The sequence below is a fragment of the Ceratosolen solmsi genome, unplaced genomic scaffold (genome assembly GCF_000503995.2).
Source record: "Ceratosolen solmsi marchali unplaced genomic scaffold, CerSol_1.0 scaffold6, whole genome shotgun sequence".
NCBI lineage: Eukaryota > Metazoa > Arthropoda > Insecta > Hymenoptera > Agaonidae > Ceratosolen > Ceratosolen solmsi.
In genome coordinates, this window is record NW_011948414.1 from 13,327,944 (window position 1) to 13,350,800 (window position 22,857).

Genomic DNA, 22,857 nt, shown 5'->3' on the forward strand with positions numbered 1-22,857 from the left:
AAATATATGTTTATTTATATAATATAATCGCACGATCGTGATCGTAATGAATGATAATGAGTTCACTCACTACCAGTATATTAAAATGTTCATTTAGAATTTTAAACTTTGTTTCTAAGTGTACTAATTAAAAGTGGAAAGCTCTCATTTAGAGTGCTTATGAATTCAATAAATATTTATTGTAGTTTTTAATGAATGTATACTTCAATTTTTATTATTGTATAATTCAATTCATTTTCTAATAAATAAAAAACTATATTGGAAATAAGTACAAACGAATTAAAGAAATAGATAGATGCATACGCAGACGTATGAATTTAAAAATATTTCAAATGTCATTACTACGATGAAGTTTTTTATAATATATAGAATTAGGAAATACCAAAATCAAAACTAGAATGAAATAAAATTATATTTAATATAATTATTCTTATATATAATAAGTATTTATATAATTCACACTATGTATTGTTTTGTCTTTTAAAAATAAATATCAATAAAATGAATGATTATTTTTAATTATTAAAAATAATTAAAAGTTTTTAAATTTTTTATTCTAATAATTGATTAGTTTTTCAGTGTAATTACCGTGGTAAATTTAATTCAATTTAATTTCATATTAAAAATATATAATTATTATATATTGCTTATAGAATAATTTTTTATCAATATTAATCAATAACAATAATGTTAATAATGAATAAATAAATTTTATTATCTGACGTAACAATAATTATTATACTAAATATTTCAATACATTTTTCACTGTTTTTTTTATTAAAATAGTTTTTATTTTATATTCGAGTTGTTATAATACGTGAACATGCGCACAATCATTATTCCAAATCAAGTGGTAAATATTTTTGAGATTACAATTGAATATAATGTACCATTAAATGCATTTTAATTATATATGAGTACGTGCGAATACACACACGCGTATTTATTTTGATATTTAACAGAATATTAAATATTTAAGAAAATATAAATTTAAATTTATTATAAAGAAGTTCAAAATAATTCAGATAGTGAAAACTTTTAATTTGTCAAGAAATGTATGTAGAACTCATATTTATAAATAGTTTTTCATAAAAAAACATCGAATGAAGTTTGAAGATAAAATTCATATTTTTTTAGAAAAGTACATAACACAAATGCAGTTAAAAATGCATAAGTAATAATATGAATTAATTATATTTGAAAGATTGCTTAAGAAATAGAATAAAAAATTATTTTTTCTTATATTGCTTTAATATTATTTGTAATGATTGCCTTTAATATTTTGTTAGTCATTGATATTTACGTCATATACCAATAGCATGCCTTAAATAAAGTTTGTAATAATTTATTTAGTACGTGTTTATATATAAATATTCATAAAATTATAATTATTATAGTTTAATCTAATAATTTAAAAAGTTCTAATTGCAAAAAATAATATAATATTAGCAATTTAATAACAAGAAAAAATAAAATTAGTTAGTTTCATAATTATTTTAAACTTTATTCGCTAATAAAACAAAATAATAAGAATGTATAGATTTTGCCCTATTGTTATAGTTGTGTTACCAAATAATAATCTTTAATTTAATCAGTCTATTTTAGATATTGACGTGGAAATTATTTCTTTATTTATTCATCTTGCAATAGTAATATTTATACGAAAAAAATAAGTCATTTTTGATATTTAGTATAAATATATTAATATGACTGAATTGATTTCCATACCTCTTAAGAAGTCTTCTGATGTTGATGTTATAAAACCACTGCAAAACCTTATTAAATCAACGTACTCTATTACATCAAACCAAAAAGATTATATAGAAAATATTATAGAATTTAGTAAATTACGTAAAGCTGCATTATGGAAAGTATTTGAAAAATATGATAGTTCATTAGAAATAATTTACAGGTAAATCATTTTTAAAAAACTATTTATGATATGTACAAAATATTTAATAAGATTGTAATAACTCAGGTGTATTTTTGCTTTTGACAGTAGAATTTTTTTTTTATTTAATGATATAAAAATTTAAATGAAGTAAATCATTTTATAATATAAGTGATTTCTAATTGTACTATTAATAAACTGGTTTTATATTATAATGAGAAGTATTGTGGTTATTTAATCGTAGAATCAAAAGAAATTAGTAGATCAATGATTTTTTTAGATAGAGTTCTAATAAACTATACTTCTAAAATCTATAAGTAATCTCTAATATCTATAACTATAGTTCTAAAATCTATAATTTTTTTAATTACATCATTCTAAAACAATTCTGTGTAATCATTTAAATTGCATAAATATTGATCTAAACACTATTAACTTCATAGAATGTTAGGTAAATATGAGTGAGCTTTAGAATTATTCAGAGCTAAATTTCTACAAATATTTGTACCATCGGTTTATTTATCAAGAAAAGGATATATATATTTGTCAATAATAATGAAAAGGAAAAGGATATATATATTTGTCAATAATAATGAGTTTATGCATACTTCAATTAAGTCATATTAATTAATCATCTAAATTATTAATTATTTAACATTCATAATAACTGGTTTATTGATATTATAGGTTTTTTAGAACTTTTGATAGTTTTTATTTCTTCAATAAAAATTAACTATAATTTTTGTATTAATATTAATTTTGCTATATTATATGTTCTACTTACTATTAAAACATATAAGTTGATATACATAAAAATATTGAATTATCTATAAATATTTAAAGATATTTTAATATCAATTTTAGCATTTTTTATTATTTATGTTACTTTATGTTGGAGTAAAAATATTTTCAAATAGACATTTAGTTACCATATATTTTTTTAAAAATCATATCCTTGAGAATTAAATTTATTTTAACCTCACGCTAATATTTCAAAACAATGTTTAATTAGATTTAGTTAAATTAATGTTTTCCTATTTAATATTTTCCATAATATTCAGTCATTTTTATAAATACTACCGGCTTTGGACTGTTAATTAACTTAAGAATATCTTTATAATATATATTATATAATTGAATTTTATTATATAATATATATTATAAGGTAATATGTTTTTGTCTTCAATTTGAAAAGTATATATTAATATATTTATTGTTTGTGATATTTATTATTCAAAACTATATAGTAGTTTAAGTATTCAATAAAATATAATAACTATTTGTAGAATTGTTCTATATTTCTATAAAAAATATTAACGTTTTTGTATTTAAATTATTTTAGATATTACGATCAAATATGTGCTTTGGAAGGAAAAATTCCTGTTAATGAACTTCAAATTCCTTTTAGATGGAAAGATGCTTTTGACCGAACAATCTTTGGTGGAAAATCAAATTTGAGTAAGAATTTCTATAAGTTGATTATAACTGAATACTTAACAATTGTAAATATAACCATGAGTATATATATATATATTAAAATAGAATAAATTTTATTGTAAATAACTTGTAGTGGTTCATTTAATAAAATTATGATGATAAATAGTTATAAATATTTTTTATATTCTGAATAATTCAATACTTAGCAAAAATAGGGTGGCTTATAAAATCGATAACTTTCTTTATCATTAAAACATTTATGGTGTTAATTTATCTCATAAATACATGTAAATATTCATGGGTATATTTATAATTTTATATATACCAATAAAGACTTGAAATTATGTTTTATTTGTGTTTCAATGATTGAAATAAATATTGTAGTATTATGTCGCATATACAATAAGAAAAATACATACTTTTCTAAATATATTAATTCTACAATGAATACAATAAATGTGTATATTATATGTAATGATATATATATATATATATATATATATATATAATGAATATGTAGTGATTCCTATATATAGGGATTCATTTTTAGTCAATAAGCATTTAAAATAAACTACTGCTTTTCATCTAATACAATTCCATAAGTATCTCAAATTTCATATATTTATTACTCAGGTACATTTACCTATGGTCATTTATATAACATACAACTATTATTGTAGCATTGATGTAAAATTTTTAATTTTCTTTTACTTATTTTTGTATATTAATATTTCATTTTTATTATAGATTAAAGTGATTTTATTAACATAACTTTTTTATGAATTCTTCATTTTTCTACAACTTGTTAATAATCAAATTGATAATTTGAAGAAAGCTTTGTTGTTGTTTTTTTTCATAGATATATATAATTTCAAATTTCTTAATTTATTCATATATTTGGTTTATGATAGAAACGTTTATTTTAGCATTACCTTTAATAAATGTGTACTGTAGAATTAAAGAGCAAAGAAATTTTTTTTTATATTGTTTTAATATGTTCAATAATTAAGAAATGATAACATTTTGAGTATATTATTCTTTAATTTATATATATTAAATAATTGATAAATTCATAAGCGTGCAAAAGATAATACAAACTAATGGGCAGATCATTTTATCACTAGCTGTGCCATATTTATTCATTTTTATCTATATAAATAAACTTATGTATTTATGCATCTTTTTTGTTTTATTTGTGTCCTATTTATTCAGTATCATATTAAATAAGCATCATATCCTGTAATAGATGTTAATTTAAAAAATTTTTATCAAAATAAACATTTAAAAAATATTTTGTTAAACATCAATTCTAGTTTTATGCGTTCTTCTTTCTGTAGAAACATTCTAAATACAAGAATATTTTATATAGTATTAAAGTAAAATATTGAGTCATATAATCTAATGGTTACATATATTCTAGTGATAATTATGCATGGCAATTATTAAATATTTCGTATGGAATAATTTGCTATCTTATGTTTAAAAATTCAAAAAGTTTTCATTGGATATATCAATATTTGAAAAGTGTTTTTCCAATAAATTACTTATTTTTAATTTCACATAAAAATTATAATAGACATGTACTTTTATGCTTTATCTTGATAGCATTCGGTATATACTATATTAAAATAATTGTTTAAAATATATATGTAGTAGAAATATAAAATATTAATTTTTTCACAAATGATTAAGTGATATTATCTTTATATTATAAAAGTATAGCTAAAATTTTTAATAAGTCTATATTTAATTTCTATTTTAGCCATAAGTACACTTGCTTATGAAAAGATGTGTGTTCTTTACAATATTGCTGCTTTGCAAAGTTCAGTTGCAGCCACACAATCCTTAGAAACTGATGAAGGATTAAAACTTTCAGCAAAATTATTTCAAGTATAAACTTTAGTTATGAATTTATTAAGACATTAAATTGTATAATTAATTTTCAAACAAAATAAAATATTTTTTTTATTTAGCAATCTGCAGGTATTTTTAATTATTTAAAAAGTAACGTAATGTTAAATATACATCAAGAACTTACACCAGACATGAGTCCTGAAACACTTGAAGCACTTTCTGTTATTATGATAGCTCAAGCACAAGAAATTTTTACGCACAAAGCAGTACACGATAAAATGAAAGATTCAGTTATTGCTAAGTTAGCTGCTCAAACAGAAGAGTTCTATTCTGAAGCATTAAAATTATTTCAAAAAGATATTTTTCGTACTTTCTGGGATAAAGATTGGATTCCACTTGTGAGTTATTGAATTAATTTGTTTAGTAAATTTTTATATTGTTTAACTTGAATGTAACTTAATGTATACAAATTTTAAAGATATTTTTTGATATATAAATAAAAAATTATAATAGTATAAATATATCTCATGATTTTGATTAGTTTATTTAACATTTATTTTTTTTTATTATTTACATTGTTCTATTTATTATAAAGTATAAGGCTGAATACTTTAAACTAATATTTCTTTTGTTTTTGAAAAAAAACCTGAATTTTAAGTACTACATACAATTGGTAGTAATAATATATTGGATACTACCATTAGTATAAACAAAAGATCTTTTTTTAAAAAATTGTATAAATTATAGAACACATTCTTTATTCTACAATTTACAAAATACTTAAAATTTATATATATATTAATCAGATTTTTAAAGCGGTATAATCATGAATTTTTATTTTAATCATATCATAACATAAGTTTTATAAATTTGATCTAAAATGGGATTACTATATGCAATATATGTAGTTAATATATTTAATGTGATTTAAAAACAAAATATTTTATTTGCTTGAACTATTTACATAACATTCTTTTATTTAAAAATAAAAATATATCTTTATGATCATTATGATAACTCATTTTAATAAATACATTATATACATTTTACATTTGCATAAATACATTTCTTTGTTTTTTCTCAAAACAGTGAATGGAAACTAATATTTTTATATTTATCAAAATCGAATAGTGATTCAGAAATATAATGGTTAATCAATGTAATTTTTATATAACTTAAGAAATAAAAATTTACTTAATTTTAATATTAATATTAATAAATCTTCAATTTAAATTAAAAATTAAATTTTTTTCTGCTTATTATAAATTAACTATATTAAAAACATTTATTTAATGTATTTAATATTAAAAGAAAAATATTGATCATTCATTATTAAATAAAATAAGTTAATTTATATTTGTAAATATATAGTATTTTAATAAAATTTTATTTAGTCTATTTAAATATGTTTTTATTGTAAATATTATAAAACAAAGTTTAATTATATAATTTGTTTAATTAAATTTAAAGTTCATCAAAGATAATGTAAATACTTGCAATTTTAAGAAATTGTTTTTTATAATTAGTTTCAAATTTAAAGTAAGAACTTTAAATTAGTCATAGCTTGAAACTTAAATAAATTTTATATTTATGTATATTTTTTTATAGATATCTGGTAAACAACTTATATATCGAGGAATATCAGAATATTATCAATCATTGGTTTGCAAATGTAACAAATATATTGGAGAAGAAATAGCTAGATTAGAAGTAAGTTTCATGTTACTTTATTGAATTTTATTGATAATCTGATACATTTAAAATAATTATACAACAATTACTTATAAATAATTAAGCCGGTATTAAATTCCAGTTAGCGGTAGAAATGTTTAAATCAGCTCAAACAAAATCAAATAAATTATTAATGTACCAAGATTACTATAATAAGGCTATTAAGAACTTAAATGATGCTAAAAAAGATAATGATTTTATATATCATGAAAGAATTCCCGATATAAATAATCTTTCAACAATCAGCAAAGCAAGTGTAGCTAAATTGTTGCCACTTCCTGATAATTTCAGTTTAAATTTTCAAGGTAATATATAATATGTATTACAAATAACACATATAAATTTGATTAAAGTAATAATTTTAAAGATTTTAAAATATTTAATGTTCCATTTTCTAAATAAAATAATCAAAATAAGCTTTAATAAATATATATAATAAATAACATAATATTATACCTTGTATTTCATTATATTCAATAAAAAAAATTAAGTAAATGACAAAAGTAGAACTGTATAGTTTCACAGGATTTAACGGTAAAAATATATTAAAATTTATAGTATTTATTAGAATAGAAAAATTAACAAAAAAGTAAAAAATTTGTATAAAAATTTGTATAAAAAATAACGTCTAATATGTGTATCATATAGTAGACAAAAATTTTTTTTTAGTCCAACAGTTCAGTTACAGTTATTGTTTTAATAAAAATACAAATTATTTATCAATTTTAATGGTAAAATAAAAATTATATATAATTTATAAAATTTATATAACCGTCTCTTTGAATATAAAATATTTAATTTTTTAATTTAATTAACCGAAAAATAATCATTTTGCTATTTATCAAAAAATACTTTACCTAAAAAAATAGAAAATGCAAAATATGCGTATTTAATTTTGATTAATTGAGTCTGATTATTTAATTTGTAAATATTCAGAAATTTTCATAATCTTACTGTAAAGGAGGACAGATTTTTCTATATTTAGTTATTCTTTCAAATATATAGTATAATTTATTTAATATAAGTAAGGAGTATAGTATAGTTTCATAAAAGATAATGAAATTTGTTGTATATCATTAGTTTTATTATTTCTTTCCATACTCTAAACAAAAATTATATAATGGTATTTATTGAAAATTGTAAAATTTGAAATAGCAATTAACTATTGAAATTATCTTCAAATACTAACCGTTTGTTTTAAATGTTTCTATTAATAATATGTAAAAATTTTCTCACATTCATATTCGTAAATTATAGGTGGCACAAGTTCTCAATTATTTATCATTCGGATTGTTAAATAAAATTATGTTCAAAGCTTAAACCATTTATTATATAATATATTTCATAATTATAAATTTTTAGAATATTGAAAACAAATGAAGTTGTTACTAAATCACCTGTTTATCAATCTTTTTGCTCTATAATTCTCATCTAAAAAATCAACGAAACATTGATAATGTTAATTAAGAGAAAATGTTTGTTCTACATTATTTATTTTGCTATATATTGATCTGATAAATAAAATATTACCTTTATTTTTATCTGTTGAAGTTTTACATAGAATATTGAAAGCTTAATTTCTTCTGTTAAATGAAAAAATTTTTAATTTCTCAAATTTAATATTTATATACTTAGGTATTTATATTTATTCATTTTATTAAAATAATTAGAGTACAGTTATAATATAGTAAAATACATTCAGACAATTAATTATAAAAATGAATATAATTATAACATGTTTTAGTTTGAAGTAGTTTCTTTATTGCCAAAAATTTGTAACAACCAATTTTTATTAATTGATTGTTTTATTTTAAAATAAAGGAGCTTCAAATAGATTATATATAGAATATAAAGGAATTACAATTTGTAATAGGACCTCTAATAAATTTATTAGTTTTTATTTCAATGCATTTTTATATTGTATTCATTTTACCGAGTTTATTATTTGTATTGTATTTATTTTAATTATGTATATTAATTATCAAAGAGAATCATGTATGAAAATGTTAGTCGATGTGCGTTGCTACATCAATATTAGACAGTTGAAATATAAATATCTATAGTTCAATTTTATCTGTGAAAAGTACGTAAAATTACGTTTATTACATTGAAATTAAAAAAAAGTGTATAATTAATATTATTAAATTGAAAAAAGTATGTGTATTTTGAAAAATCAAACATAGTGATTTATGTATACACAAATATTGTAAAACAGTAACATACAATTAGATGAAAATAATATTTCTTTTAAAGAAAAATGCGAAATATTGCTAAATATATAAGATGCTAATTTTGAATATACTTACCATACCAATAATTAGATTAAATCAATGTATTAAAAAATTCGCCTATTAAATGCAATAGTCATATCGTATAAGAAAGGGATTAATACCTAATAAATAATAACGTAAATTAAAAAGGCACTGGGTTACTAAAGAAGAAATGAATTAATCATAATAAAATCTAAAACATGTCTTTTAAGCTGATACCTCAATGGAATGGATAACTTTCAAAACAATACAGTTAAAACATGAATAGCTGCATCTGTTTTGTCACTATGGCAAAACATTGTTTTAATATTGATTATGTGATTAATAAAAATAAAAGAAAAAAATGTAAGGATTAAAATTAATATTTCCGAATAGGCTACTTAGATCTTTGGTTAAGGCAAAAAATTTCTTATTTCAATGACTTATATAGACACTAATTTAGACATTTCATATTAAGTACATAAATTTTAATTATACATTTAATTTTTACCATAATCTATAATTCTATACTTAAAGTTACACTTTGATACTGTTCAAATATTATAATTAAATATTAATCGATTAATTTTCAGATATTTTTGCTGAATTATTACCAATTTGTATTCATCAAGCAATATCAAATTTCGAAGCACAGAAAAATGAAATAATAATATGTGAAATTGCAAAATTGCGAAATATGAGACAAATTTTAAATGGGTGAGTATAAATGCAAAACTATTTTGATTTTTATTATAGTACTAAAACAATTATAAATAACAATAAATACGAAATTCATTTACTGCAACATCTATGTTTTTAAAATTGTGAATGTTTATTAAGACCTAATATTAATTTAACATTAAAGTATGCAGTATTTATAAAGTAAAATACAGGCGAATATAGCTTTGACTGAATTATATACAACAAATAAAAGTACATATTATTAAAAATTGCTTTAACACAAATAGTGATGAATTTACTTTATTGTATATCTTGAAATTGAAATCTACAGAAAAGAATACCTTATTTAAAATGAATACTATTCATCGATCTCATATCCCTGACATTAAATTACTCCTTTTGTATCATTATAGTATTCCTTATAATCTTTTGATGAATCAATATATAAATATATAAGTATATTTTATTTCACTACTTATATTAACCATGTCTAATATTTCTGTTTAACTACATTAACTATATATAAAATATAGTTATTTTATGCTATAAAATAATAAATCTATTTTAATTGTGGAATAACACATTATGTTATAAATGATTTTATAAATAAATAGTAACATTTTTACATTGAATCGTCCTAATTTTAATTATGATACAAATATAAATAGTAAATTCACTAATGCATTTAAATCATATTTTTATTAATTCAATTTTTAGTACTCTAGCAAGTTTAAATTTACCAGCTGCAATTGAAGATATTAATGGAACAGAAATTCCACAATCATTAATTGACAAAGCCAACTTCATTAATGAAGCTGGCGGAATTAAATCTTTAGAAAGTACAATGAATGAACTTCCTGAACTTCTTCAAAGAAATAAAGATATTCTAGACGAGGTAATTTTTATTTGTATTTAATTTTAAAAATTACAATATTATATAAATAAAAAGAATAATAAGAAATTATAAACAAACTCAAATGATAGTAAAAAATTAATTACTTAACAGTAGATTATTAAAATAAATAATTGCCTAAAAACAGTTTATAATGAAATTTTATATTATATTTATTAATGAAAAATTCAGAATAAATATTATTTTGTATTAAATTTCCAACAATGGCTAATAACATTTACTAATAAAATATACGTTTTTAGAGATACATTTCCACTCAGATGTAAAACTGATTAATAAATAATTGTAGAAATGGTAAACTTCGTATAAAGAAAATAGTATTTATACAGCAAAGCTAGATGTAACATTCAGATAATATTAAAATAAAACTATTTAAAAATAATATAAAATTTAATTTTCTAATATTATTTTATAATATTAATAAAATATTTCATATATTTAAGATATACTTATTTGTTGATTTACGTACAAGTGTAATTGCTTATAATTCAACATTAAAATTAATACAAAGCACGTAGATTCATTGACTTTATAAGCGCAATATATCGATACTTCACCCAAAACCTAAAGGAGCTATTCTGTTTCAATAACTTTCCACTTAATTTTTGTTTGATTAATTCTTTATACATGATTTTTATTGTTAATAATGTATAGGTATCATACATTAAGATTTTTATTTTTAAAAATAATAAATCATGGTATTTCAATGTTCATATTTTCATATTTTTACTCATCAAGTCTTCTGAAAGTCATTCTTATAAGTTCAGCATAAAAAATCATTAGGTTAAAAATATTCAAAAATATTGTAAAAATAATCAATAAATAATAATTCTGTATAATCCCAATATATTGTGACATATTTCAAAGTTTACCATTTCTATCTTATATATTCAAGTTAAATTTTTAATAAATCAACATTAATACATCAGATTCATTTGAGAGCAAATAAAATATTTAGACTTTCAGGAATTCTAAAATATTAAAATTATTTTTGTAGGAATGTAATACAAAGACTGCTTCAATTTACTTAAATAATATAGTTTAACGTTAGCGTGCTTTTTTATTTGCAAAATTTATTATATAAAAATAATTTTATTTTATTTTATTGTATAAAAATTAGTTACACTAAAAATTTAATTTATTTCGAAATTTTTAATTTTTTTTTAGAATATTTTAATACAACTTTTTTAAAAAAATATATTTGATTATTTTAGGCAGATAGAATGTTGAACGATGAACAAAATTCAGATGATAATTTACGTATTCAATTTAAGGATCGTTGGAAAAGGGTACCGAGTGGAAAACTGACAGATCATTTCAAAACTAATGCTCAGAAGTATCGAGGAATTATAAATAATGCCATTAGTGCAGATAAGGTACAATATATTTTTAATTGTAGTGAGTTCATTTGACATTATTGCAGTAAGGTATTATATAGGCCATTATGATTCATTATTAAGCAAAAAATTGCTTTCGCTATATTTTGCGGTTTGCTTTACTACCTTATATAGTATAATGAATCAAAAATATGAAAAAGATATAATTAATTTTATAATTTCATTATGGATTAAACTTAAATAGAAAAGTGCTCATAACATTTATAACTTAAACCATGTAAGTGTATTACTAAAAGAGTACATTTAAGTAAATATAACATCGAATTTTTATAACTGTAACCGAATATTAATATATCAATATGTTTCATGTATATATGTACAAAAGTTACCATAATTCAGAATGAAAGTGAAATGTAGACTGATTCAAAATTTCCTGAGGCTTAATGAACGATTTCGAAGAACATATACTTATTCTCTAATGATTTGTAATATTATCGGAAGAGTTTTACGTGCTAATTGTAGGTTTAAAGAATAGAAACCAATAAATACTGTATTAGAAAAATAGGCATATCTTAATCACTGCCACAATAATGAACCGACAACTGATACAATTGATCATTTTATCCTTAGAACTCTATATTGTTTTAGTATATTCCAGTTTCTAATTAATATCTTTGTTCGGAAAATAATCCCACAATTTGACTAGTCAGCCAAACGTGCAATAATTAACGTAGAACAATAAAACCCACTAGATGTTATGTGGGGTTGCCGGGCAAGTAAAGGGTAAATGCACTGACTAATAATTAACACATGTCTTTATTATTTCTATTTATTTGAATTGATTTACAAAAGGGTGAATTACAGACGAACTTTATATTTCTTGATAATCTTGTGGTGTTGAAATATATTTACTATGAATGAAGCAGGTTATAATCTATTGAATATTATCGCTAAGAGGTTATCATGATTGTAGTGCTCTGATCGAACACTGGAATGCCATAGTGTTTATCTTAACACGTGTGTAGTTGCCTTTAAATATCGGTCGTAAGAGAGCCGAGATGGAGGTTATGCGAAGCTGTGCGCCATCTGTGGCGGGAACAACTTGCAGTTGGAGGGATTGAGAAGCCAATGTGGCGTTTATAGCTGGTCTTGTTCAAGAGTATGTCCGGGAAGCTTCCGTAGTTGGACTTTATCCGTCCGTCTTCTACATAAGCCGAGAAATCAAGAATGAGTACTAGCTGTAAGGACTTACTTGCAGTGTATCGTGATTTTCCAGTCTCTCTTCGATGGCTTGTTATTACGTTCCCTTGCAATGTTGCAACCCTTCAGTTCTTCCTTGTCTCCAAGTGAGACCACAAGTGGTCAGGTCCCACGCAATCCAGTCTTGATGAGATCAATTCAACTGTACACTAATTCACAATAGTGGAAAGAACTTATTATTAAAACTCAGCTAGCTAAACGACTCATCTCTCCGGTCCTCCTCCGTGAGAGTTGGTCGTGACTTATCCTTCACTGTAAGAAGTATTTGGAAAGAGTAAGTGAGGGTACATTACGTAGTCCCTTCTTAAAATGATTCACTGATCCCGCTCCACTTGGGATCCCTTCTTCCTTTATTAATTAACCAATCAGTGGTTGATCTTGGGTCGCACAATAGATTATGCACGCCTTCATTTCCACTTCCTTCCGGGCTCAGTTCCGAATTTGCTAATTGGGAAAGTGTCGGAAGGTGGCGAGCCTTTTCCATTGGTCACCTCTCTTTGGTTGCCTCATCCCTCTCTGGGACTTGGCTAGAAGAAGGGTCCGCTTGGGCGTGGTCAATTTTCCAATACGATCGACCAGATGTGGCATAGCCAAGAACAATGCAAGCATTGTCTTAAAGGCCGAGTGCGCACGTATGGTCATTGCATGTGTAGTACGTATGGGTTTTCGGTTGCAGTAAATATTTGTACTCAATGCTTCACGCATATCTGATATTCGTTCTGAATCTACTTTGGGGTTCTCGCGGCAGTGAACCCATTAGGTTCTACTGCACTGGGAGTATGAGCACGTTCCGCTAGGGTTTTCCAGATGTTTTATGACACTAGTACAAATAATTATGAGCAGGAAAGTTTTGAAGTCTTAAATACAATTTTCATGACATTACTTGTCAGATATTTTATTGCCTTATTAAACGGAGTCTCTTATTCTCAAACAATCTTCAACACACATATTGTTTCGATATATATTGAAAGCAATAGCAACTGAAAAAATTTCTTTCTTTTCTACAGTTGAATTATACAAAAGCTTTTCAAAACAAAAATATTCAATCCAACTCTATATTCAGAACAAATTTATTTCTGACAGATTTAGATTTTTTAGTAAAACCAACATTATCTCAAATATTAGTCTGTATGTTACCAAAATCTGATACTATGAATTGAAAATTTTTTGCCTAGTAAAATTATATTTATGACCTAATCAGGAAAAGTAATAATAGTTATAATATAAAAAAGATCCATAATGCGAATCAAAATCAGCAAATTTGTAGATTCATTGTTACTGCGTTACTTAATAAGGTACAACTTATTTAAAAAAAATTACTCCAGTAGTATTTTGATAAAAAGTCAAGACATTGAAAAATACAGATAGCATATTTCGCAAATGCAAATCAAAGAAATTGAATATTATTTAAATAAGAGAATCATTATTTATAATACAATTCCACTATCAGAACATCTTCATGATATATTTTGGAAAGAATTAAGAATGCATTCATTTCAGAAGTTTGATTCTCAACAAGAACTATACAGATTATATTATTAAATTTGAAGAAATACTGAGTTAATTAATATCAATCAAACACGTAATTTTTAGCAGTATAAATTTTTCTACCTGTGAACACAGAACTCCGAACAATAATGGATAGAGAATCAATAATTTATTACATACGATGCGATTGTACATTTACAATTAATTTTAAAAAAGCAGAAGATTTTAAAGTATAATGTGCTGTGTAAGAACAAAATAAAGATAGCAATTGTATATAGTACTTGCAATTTCAGTCTTAACTGTAAATACTATTATGTGTATATATATATATATATATATACATACATATATACGATGGTTTGTAAAATTTCCCAATACTGCAAATAAATGATAATATATTAATCCATGTAATGAACTTCAAATTTTGATATAATTGAACACAAAAGCTTAATAGTTTTTATTGAAATGGAGTTCTGTTAGCAAATAAGCTTAGTTCTTTACTATTCCTTGAATTAAAGTGCACCTCTTTACGTTAAGCTACAAAAAAATTGAGCTATCAGGCGCAAATCATTTCAAACCAAATATATGAATAATACATTATTTAGCTCAAAGTGTATGTCGAAAAGGAATAATTGTGTAAATTCAAAAGAAGAAAACGAGATTAATCCAATCGACTTTAATCAAGTAGAGTCAATAATGTGAGTACTTAACTACCGAAAGAGCTGTCTTAATGCAACTTAATAATATATTATAATTATAAATGATAACGTTGACATAGGTTTTTTTTATATTATTCAAATTAGTTTTTTTACTTACTGCTATCTATTTTAAGATTTTAAGATTTAAGATAAAAGTTACTTTATAATAATCTCAAAATAAGAAATATTTGTAATATACGTTATATTATTATATATTATATATTATAATATAGTTAATATACGTTAATACGTTAATACACACTGTGTTAATAGTTTAATATTTATTCACAATACAAAAGCGTAACTATGAATATGCAATATGTACATCTACTAGTATTATCATTTTAACGAATTTGTAGGTGTAATCATAAAATACGCCAATATACCATACCAAAATTTGTTATTTCCCAATATAACAAGTTTCCCAATCTACACTACCTTTTTTCTAATATTTTTTATGTGTTCCTTTATTTATTAAATAAATTAAATAAATACAACTAACAAATAAAATGCTTGTACATTTTTTAGAATCAGACTGTTTGATTTATAATATTTATATTTGTATATGATTTATTTTTATTATCACTTTCAAAAATGTAGACCCCTTAAATAACAATATTAATTCAATTAATATCCTGATAGTATTTTAATAGCTATATTCTCCAACACTAATCTTGAAAACGATTACTAGAAGAGAAAATAAGTGTGTATTGTATAGTATGTATGTGCAGAATATTCATATAGATAAATGTTTACAAATTCGAAAGCATGCATTGCAATATAAGTTTTTAAATTTTCGTAACAATAAATAAATAATTCGTCTGTAATTCACCCTTTTGTAAATCAATTCAAATAAATAGAAATAATAAAGACATGTGTTAATTATTAATCAGTGCATTCATCCTTTACTTGCCCGGCAACCCCACATAACATCTAGTGGGTTTTATTGTTCTACGTTAATTATTGCACGTTTGGCTGACTAGTCAAATTGTGGGATTATTTTCCGAACAAAGATATTAATTAGAAACTGGAATATACTAAAACAATATAGAGTTCTAAGGATAAAATGATCAATTGTATCAGTTGTCGGTTCATTATTGTGGCAGTGATTAAGATATGCCTATTTTTCTAATACAGTATTTATTGTATGAAAATTTGAGTAAATTTTGTATAATTTATGGTAACCATAAGATGTTTTTAATTAAAAGTATTTCTGCAGTTAATGTAATGACATTAACAAATATTTTGTCGAGAGTATAAAATTGTATAATTGTAAACATAACAATTTTATTAGGTATTTTGTCAAAGAATAATAGAATTTTATGAATAAATCAATCATTGATATTATTAAAATAGTATATTTGTATAGATCTGAATTACAAACATATATGAAACTTAAAAAATTAATAATTTGACGATTCTGAAATATATATTTTTAATGATATATTCTAATATTTAAGAGATTGTTTAATAATTAATAATAGTAAAACACTAAATCGAACAAATTTTGAATTATAAAATAAATCGAATAAATTTGTAATTGTAAAATAAAAAGTATCAATAAAACTTTATAGTAAGTTTTCATTTTTAAGAAAATTTAAACTAGATTGCAAAAACTATTTTTTAAAATAATTGGTGTAATAATATTTTATATTTTAATAATTTAATGAAAACAAATTTTTAATGTAATAAATGTCATGTATTGTTATATATTATAAACTCTATATAATATATTATATTTGAATTAAATGTTTTTCAATTTTTTAAAAATATATTAAATTAATGAAATTATTTAAAACGAAAATTACAATAATTTTATACATAACAAAATAAAAGCTTATTTAATTAATTTAACTAGTTTTTTTTTATTAATTTTATTGGTTTAGGTAATTCGAGAAAAATTTGAAATGCACCGTGAAAATGTAAATATACTAAGTATGGAACCACATATTTTAGCAAATTATATTCCAACTGGTTGTGCAATCCAAGAAAGTAGTGTTGTACTAGAATTACGTAAACTTATGGAAGTGGTAAGTGAGAAAATTAAAATAAAATTGTTTAATATTTTTATATAATTAATAGTTATTAATTAATTAGGTTGAAACTTTAAAAGTAGAACAAGACGCTGTCGAGTGTGAATTACAATCAGTTACCATCGATATACAAGGGGTATTTCTATCTGCTTTTGCAAAAGGTGGAAGTTTTAATGAAAATGATTTGATTTTAGAAAATATTGGTATACATTACAGTCCATTACAAAAAAAAGTTCGTGAGTGCATTTTACGCCAAGAGAAGCTCATTGAAAATATTCAGGTATATTAACAATTTGAAAGAATTACGTTAATAGATAATTTATTTACTAGTTAATTAATAAATAATTGACTGTTTTAATTATATATATCTTATTAATTAAATTCTTGAATGAATTAAAAGTTATTTTTATAATAAGCTATAAGATTTTTTATATTTTTATAGAAGACGTTTAATATAATATTTTGATTTCTGTACTAAAAATTTTAAGAATATAAGAAAATAATTGTATTTAACAATAATTTACATTATAATTTCTATTAGCATTTTTAATATGTTTAAAATAATTTACAAAAAACTAGTGATTTACAGTATCTTATTATTTTTATACCAATACAAAATTAACAATCATGATTAACTAAAACATAAATAGGTCAAAGTGATAAGAATTACATTTTGAATTGTAGTAAAATAATTTTTTTGTTACAACTAATATCCACATTATTATTGTTATTAACATAATAAATGAAACAAAATTGTAATTTTAATTTATTCTTTATTTTTTATATAATGGAATATATAATAATGGAAATATTGTATTCAAGTATAAACACATGGCATTTGCAAAAGAACAATCATCTTGCGGAAGCACACGTGAACAAATGCTTCGTAAGCTTGCCAATGCTTATGATGCATATAAGGAATTAATAAATAATTTACAAGAAGGTGTAAAATTTTATAATGATTTAACACAGGTATGTATATATTTCAAAAATATATAAAAAACATTTTTATAACATTTTTATATACTTAATGAAATGTAAAAACCGGTTCAATTTAAGCAAAATTAAACAAAAATCTGCCAAATTTTTTTTTAGTTACAGCAATTTATATAAAATATTAGTTTATCATAATTATAATTGGATATTTTATTGTCATAAACGGAGCAAAATAATATAAGCAGATTTTTAAGATTATTAAATTTTCATACTTTTGTCTCTGTTCATCTTCAAATATATTTTATCAATTTTCAATAGTTGAGTTCAATATTTGATTCTAATTAAGCAACAGTAATATTAATTTTCATACGAAATGTGATAAAGTACTAGTAATGTAAAACTACGTAGTATTAATCGAAAAATGTGTTCAAAAAGAAAATACAATTATAAGCATAAAGAATCCAAAGAATCCAAATGGTTGACTGACTAGGATAACAAAATCATTGCACAAACACTTGTACATAATTCTAAATTTTATATTGTATGACACTACCAAAAACACCACAAATGCATACATACACACACACACACATATATATATATATATATATATATATATATATATATGCAAATAAATATAGTACATTATTGTACCATACTGATTTGATCAGAAATTCAATATTCATTTCCTTTGCTTATAAAACCATTTATGATAACAAAATTAAGTGTTCATTTAAATAAATTTATAATTAAAAATATATTAATTTTATTTTTATAAAATTTGAAGGAATAATCCTTTTCCCATAAAATATTAAGTAAATAATAATTTTAAATTTTAATAATAAAATTATTGCTAATATTATGAACTTAAAATTGTATTTAAAAGGCATTTATTTGCTAACGAAAAGATTAAAAATCATTGTTTAGAGATAATTAAAAAAAAGTATTCAAGACATTCTTAAATAATAACATAGGAAATAAAGTGATATAATATAAATTAAATTTTATATGTGAAATAAATAAATAATAATATTCTTTTCAACCATAACATAGAATAGCTCCAATCATATAGTAAAATTTAATAGATGGAAGTTAAAAAATATTCATATTTAAGTTATTATTAAATTAAGTATTTAAATTTTGAAATGAAATATCTTTTTTACTCATAGAAGAGAAATATACATTATTTTAATGTATAATTTTTGTGCATCAAACAATGCCAATGCTCAAGGATGCAGTAAAAAGTATTCAAATAAAAAACGGACAAGAAAATAGATAGAATTTGTTAGTAATATTATTATTAGAACTAAAATCTTATATAAAAAACGTTAAAGAATAAATGTACACTTTTTATTTTTATATTCTCTATTGAAAATTAAAATTTTGAAATAAATTTTGTTTCATTAAATTTGTTATTTTTGTATTTTAATATATTTCATTAAAATAATATGTATTTTTGGTTTTTATAATATAATTTTTGCTGATTCTTTTTTCTTTTCTTTTTTATCAAATATTTTTCAACTTTTTACAATTTAAAAATAGTGTATCAATAATATTCATAATGAAATACGCTAGAAAATATTTAATATTTTCAAATTTGATTATTATATAATAATAAATTATATACTTCATCCATTTCTTTAAATATTTATACTTATATTTCAGTTGCTGGTTTATTTTCAAAATAAAGTTTCTGATTTTTGTTTTGCCCGTAAAACAGAAAAAGAAGAATTATTAAAGGATTTAACAACAAATCTAAGTCAAAATGAATCGTCAGGTTCTTTAAATCTTCCATCCCATCATCCAGGTATAAATTCTTGTAATAAATATTTTTACTATTTATAATATATTATATAATTTTCATTTTATTATACTTCAAAAGATATAATTTTGTTATTACAATTTTTTATTCTATAACTTATGATTATGTAATTTTCACATTTTCTAATTGTTTTTTATACTTAGTATCTTCTAAATTTTTTCTTAAAATGAGATTATATTAATTTGAAAAATATATTACTGCGATAATATGTAACCTTATAACGTATCTACCTAAAATGTATAACAATAATTTATAATGATTCAATTATTATTTGTTGGTATACTAAAAATTTATTTAATATAGAATTTAACTTATTTAAAATTATTATTTTTGCTTATCAACGTAAATATATTTATTAAAAAGTAATTATTTAATAAATAAAATAAAATAAATAAATTAATACTTTTAAGAGTCTAAAAATATTACCTATCAATAAATAAATATGATGTTAACAATTCACAAATATCCTTTGTGAAAAACATAAATGTTTTGTTGCATTCGTTTGTATAATTTAAGTTACAATTAAATTTTTTTATCTATTTATCATTATCATTACCTTTTCTTTATTTCCTATATCATGAACTTTACTTTAATACTTGACATACATAAATTTATAAAATTTGATTTTGGACAGTATTATCTTTCTATTATTAACAAACTTACTAATATTTATAATCCCTATTGTACCTATTGTTAAGGAAAACTATACATAATAAGTAGCGTTAACATTTAAGTAATAACATTTACATTTCACAGTTAAAATATTAATTTCATTATTAATATTTTTAAAAGTTATGCTTAAAATAAAAATCACTTTTTTTTAGGTATTTCATCGACGCAAACAAATTTACATACATCTCATTTACCATATCCAGTTCAAGATCAAGGGCATATGCCAATTCCATATGAAGGAACACAAGTAACTCTATATCCAAATTACATTTCACCTCCCATGCCAGCAACTTTTAATCCTTACGCCACAATAATATATCCTACACAAGGTAATTATTTAATTAACATAATTAACGTATGCATATGTCATTTTTTATTATAAATTATCTTTAAACATTTTACTTAAAATAAAATTGCATTTCAAATTGTTTAATTTTATTTATATTATGCATTTCAGTAGACTAATATTTAGATACATTTATTGTTCATAAAAAGTAGAATAAAGATAAAATCCTATTTCATCTCTATATATTACTATAGAGTATTTATTAAATGAAAGTTTATATTTAGTATATAAAAGTTATATTTGTTACACAAATATGTATAATGTTATAGAAATATAATTTACAAATTTAATATAGCATACGTTTAATATAAATAATATCAATTTAATATAAATACATATAAATCTCTATGTGTGAACGGGCAGCTATCAAAAAATCACTTATATTTTTTAAATAATTATATTCATCAAGTTTTAAATTATATTGTCTAAACAGACAGGAATAAAATGGTATAAAATTCTTCAGTTTTTTCCCTGTTACTATTAGTAGTATAGTCTGTAGTATATTACTATATAATTATATATGTTTTTCTTTATTTGTTCATATATTGCACTTATCGAAGAATATCTTTTAATATTATAATTAATTCTTTTTAAATTTTGAACTACTAAATAATGTTTATGTAAAATATTTAATTACTTCAAATGCACTTCGTAATTTATATTATTTGTTTTTTTTATTTTTTTGTGAATTTAAATAGTTTATTAGCATTTGAGAAAAAAATCTCGATAATTAACAAAATATATTTATAGTAATGTATGCGTAATTGAGCATTTACGGTATTTTATCTGATATTTATAATTTAAAAAGTACATGAAGATTCTGATATGTGTTGATATCCCATACATTCAAATAAAAGAATATGTTTATAAATTCTGGAATACTATTATATAAATTTTACATATCAGGTTTATTATAAAATTTCAAGAAAGATTAGCATAGAAAAGTTGCTCTTTTATTACATAATGAATATATGAATATTCAAGGTGATTATAATTATAGCAATTAGTAAAATAATATTTTTGCCAATTTATAATTTATTAATTTTTAATTTCAAAATACTATTTGATAATAAATTAAATATTTGTTTAAGATTGACTATGCAAATATGTACATGAAAAACAAACAAGGTAGTTATTTCGAAATATAAAATAATTCACTCAACGATTTTTTCAAATATGCTATTAATATGCAGTTTAAAAAATGAACATTAAATATAAATTTATCTTATAATATGCATTTCCTATAACATTTTTGTAATTTTCAATTTAATTAATTTTTACCTATCTATTATAAGTTTTAGTTTTGACAATTTAATAATTTTTAATTATTTTTTCAGATGGATATCTACAACAACCATTACATCAAACTCCTTATGAAAAGTACTCCACTCATTCACAACAAAATCTTTCAAATGATGGAAATTTATGAAAAATTCTTTATAAAAGAATGATTTTACAAAATATAAAATAGCTATATTTAACAAAATAATTTTATATATAGTATTTCGC

General features: G+C 21.4%; 1 protein-coding gene across 1 annotated transcript; it reads left to right on the top strand.

Moving 5' to 3' along the window:
• The first annotated feature begins 1,651 nt into the window (after positions 1–1,651).
• ALiX (programmed cell death 6-interacting protein-like protein AliX) lies at positions 1,652–22,802 on the top strand. Its single transcript, XM_011507094.1, has 15 exons — positions 1,652–1,912; positions 3,234–3,349; positions 5,091–5,218; positions 5,302–5,580; positions 6,791–6,892; positions 6,996–7,218; positions 9,756–9,879; positions 10,561–10,738; positions 11,971–12,132; positions 17,426–17,569; positions 17,637–17,852; positions 18,395–18,544; positions 20,174–20,315; positions 21,155–21,331; positions 22,686–22,802. Exons 1-15 carry the CDS (start codon positions 1,707–1,709, stop codon positions 22,775–22,777), a joined length of 2,439 nt encoding a protein of 812 aa, XP_011505396.1. The 5' UTR covers positions 1,652–1,706; the 3' UTR covers positions 22,778–22,802.
• The last annotated feature ends 55 nt before the right edge of the window (positions 22,803–22,857 follow it).